Here is a 3,537-nt window from a genome sequence, read left to right on the forward strand (position 1 = left end):
CTACTATCACCAGCGTAGTATATACTATATATGCACTACGCTAACCTAGTACACACATAGTAGTATATTCCGTGCTATTTCGTGTATTTTGTGTGGTCACTAGTTCAAGCTACTCAGGTAGGTGCAACTACTTTGTGCGACTCTACGACACTACCTCACTGATCATTGTGGGTTGATTATTTATCATGCGTAAGGTATCCTAGGTATCCTAGGTATCCTAGATACCCTAGATACCCTAGATATACATACTCACTCACCTTACTGGTCCTTACATGATCATTGCACATTGCACATTGCAGTGATGTATGTAGATTGGTCTGGTTTCCCCGCAAACTAAAAACGTAGCCGTATCTTTAACCTGACTTTGTTTTTGCCTCTATTGCAACACCATCTCGACGCACTACGATGCAGTCCACTTTTCTCTATCGTCTCCTTGGGCACCCTTGTGTCCATTTCCCATTTCCCATTTGCGCACCGCGTACAACTGATGCAATGATAGTCGTCGTGCAACCATACCGAGGCATAGGAATTTGTATAAGAGTAGAGAAGGTAGGTATACTGGTATAGACCTACAGACATACAGTGCATGCATACCACCTTACGTATGCCTTGTCTTGCGCTTTCGCCATCTGCGTCACAGCTTGCCAGCCCACCTACAAACTTCTATGCTTCGGTATGCCGCCTACCCAGAATCCCACTGTACGTAAGGAACTGTACGTAGGACATGACATGCTGGGCCATGGACCCTTTGCCATTGAGACATTCTGGATGGTTGTTGACTTGACAATTGACGATCGTATATGTCAGTTTGGCGATGTGGCAACCGTGGTTGAAGGTCGCTGAGGAAAAACCGCCCCCCACGAGTTCCACCCTATGTCCATATTCGTCTCGCGGCTTGTTTGGCTAGCGTTGCCCATCCATATAGACATTGGGTAATTATGTATTACCTATACTAAGTATCTAACCTAGACTATTCGGGGCTCTACTATGTATTGTGCAGTTGAAAGGCGGGCGGAATTGCTATGCAAGTCGTGGAAAATAGGCAGTGATAGCCTGTAATGTTCCCAGCACCGAATAGACGATGAAGCAGTTATTCACCAACCATAGAATAATACTGATATCTGTTATGCATAGTTGAAGCACAGTAAACATGCTCAATGGGATTATGGAGCGAATAAGAGTCTAACTAGTGAGAGAGGCGAGCTCCTACATATGTTGCATGGCACATTATACAAGAGAGTCTGCAGATGGCGTCGTATGTAGTAAAAAAACGAAGAGAAAAGTCAAGCTGACTGCTTGCGCATTACATAGTACGGATAGCCTACTCTATACAGACACGCATGCTAACTATGTAGTAAACAGTTATGTAGTAGAAGTTTTGACGAGGCGGACAAGCGAACATCCATTAGATTGAATATTGAAGAAATTGAATTAAAATGTGCAAATGGTTTTATCCTATTCATCTACACCTATGTATGCTCATGTATGCTCATGTATGCTCATTTTCATCCATAATAACGAATAAATGACCTTGTCCATTCAATGATGACATCCCCATACAAGCCTAGGCACCTAATAGATTACAGAGCCAACATGCCTTCAAGGTCGTCAACCAGTGCAAATGGATGTGTACAGTAGTTAACTTGAACAGGGTAGGGAATCTACTAGTACTAGGGATAACTAATAGGTACTTTAATACATTGTACAATACTCTCTGTGAGTGAGAGAGAAAAAGAAGAAGGGGGTTCGTTTGAAAGAAAGGGGCGTGCCGCGTGAAGTAAAATGGGGAATCAGATCACACGCCCCCTCTCCACCACACCCTCCTCTTGCTCTGTCGCCATTTTTACAGAACATGCCCCCTTCTAATCTTTCCACGCACACCTGCAGCAGCAGAAGATTTTTTCTCTTCTCAGAAAGAGGCCCTTGCACGGGTACCTCCGTACCTGCTGCTACAGCCTGCTAGACCCTCCAGTTGTGGATCGGCAGCAACTTTGGCGCTAGATTAAAAATGGTCTAGCTCATATGCGAAGTTGCTGCAAGGACATGGGCAGCCTGAGAAAGGCAGGCTTGACCTCACACCCCCCTACCACACATGCACCTGGGCATGGGCAGCATGGGCAGTGGGCACTGGGCAGTCCTCTCGCTCTCTCTCGTACTGTTGTACTGTTGTACTGTTGTACTGCTGTACTGTAGCGCAGAGTTGCAAAATGGCTCCACCGAGCTAATTGCCCTTGTCAGTCTAGATGTGGGCCCCCTTGTCTTTGCTGATCGAAACGCTCGCTGATGTGACTGCCCTCTTGATGCAGGCATCCCAACCAAGAAGTCATTGTACCTACGTACCTACGTCCTGGCTGTGTAAGCTGGATTTCATACAAATGAACCTCTTCTCCTCCAAACTATTTCCACCAGCCCACAACCAGCTATCGTACGCTTCGAAAACCAAACCCTTCTTTTCTTCCATCCGCTGCTCCGCTATTGCGTGCTTCATTGCAACACCAAAGCAGAACATGATACAATATTCGACTGCCTTGTAAGAGTATAAACCACCCACCACGCCGCATCGATCTTGACATCTCGTCTTGAACACACTACGCTCTCCAGCTCCGATATCGACTACAACTTCACCTAGATTCCTTCCATATTGGACACGTTCAATAGTCTCGTACGAGTCAAATCAGACAACTGAGCAGGTTTCTCATACCATTCCTCCACAACTGAATCGGCCTCGATATCGATCGAACCAGTCGGCAACATAGCCCACTAACTTCTACGTACCAACACCAAACCACACATAATTCACCATGTCTTCTGATCTATCCTGGGAACCCGAGTACTGCCTTGCGGCGCTACCTACTGCTCAGAATCATGCAGGCTTTCTGATTTCGAGAAGACGTCTTCCACAGCAAGCTCACCTGCTACCACGCCAGGACTAGTTAGTCCGTCCTCCTACAGCTGGACAACTCCTAAACCTCAATCGAAGTTCTTCCTGCCTCCTGCCTACGACTTTACCAACGCCCGGCCATATGGCTCGACCCCTCTACCTCCGTCTTACCTGTCCCAACGATCAGAAACATCATCCTCGTCCTCTGCCCGAGTGCTTACCCCATCGAGCTCACACAGCAGCCTCTGCTCCCTTCGCAGCACCTCTTCGTCAGGGAGTGAAGCCACTCAACTATCAGACAAGGCAAAGAAGCAATTGAGGGACTACGCCAGCTCGTTCGAACACGCTCGCCTTCAACAACAACGACGACGATCCTACTAGGCGAGGCTCTACTGGACAAGCTACTCTTCTATATTTGATTGTACCAAACAAACATGTTATAACCATCAGTTTTACAAACACCACACGACTCATTCATTTCATTATATTCCCTACTTCTTATTTTTTATTATTTACCCTATTTTGATAAGAACGATTAGGCACGACGGACTACACTTTCACACTTTCACACTTTCACATCATTTGTTACTTTGTTGTATAAGAGCATCTTCCGGAGCACAGCATCATAAAAAAGTTTGGGTCATTTCGGGATTCTG

General features: G+C 46.1%; 1 protein-coding gene across 1 annotated transcript; it reads left to right on the plus strand.

The window, feature by feature from the left end:
• Window positions 1-2,801: 2,801 nt before the first annotated feature.
• Window positions 2,802-3,262, plus strand: GGS25DRAFT_519243 (uncharacterized protein; the record flags this gene model as incomplete). Its single annotated transcript, XM_049263666.1, has 2 exons — window positions 2,802-2,830; window positions 2,872-3,262. 2 exons carry the CDS (start codon window positions 2,802-2,804, stop codon window positions 3,260-3,262), a joined length of 420 nt encoding a protein of 139 aa, XP_049118712.1.
• Between the last annotated feature and the right edge of the window lie 275 nt (window positions 3,263-3,537).

Source organism: Hypoxylon fragiforme (genome assembly GCF_022984875.1).
Source record: "Hypoxylon fragiforme strain CBS 206.31 chromosome Unknown GGS25scaffold_3, whole genome shotgun sequence".
Lineage (NCBI taxonomy): Eukaryota > Fungi > Ascomycota > Sordariomycetes > Xylariales > Hypoxylaceae > Hypoxylon > Hypoxylon fragiforme.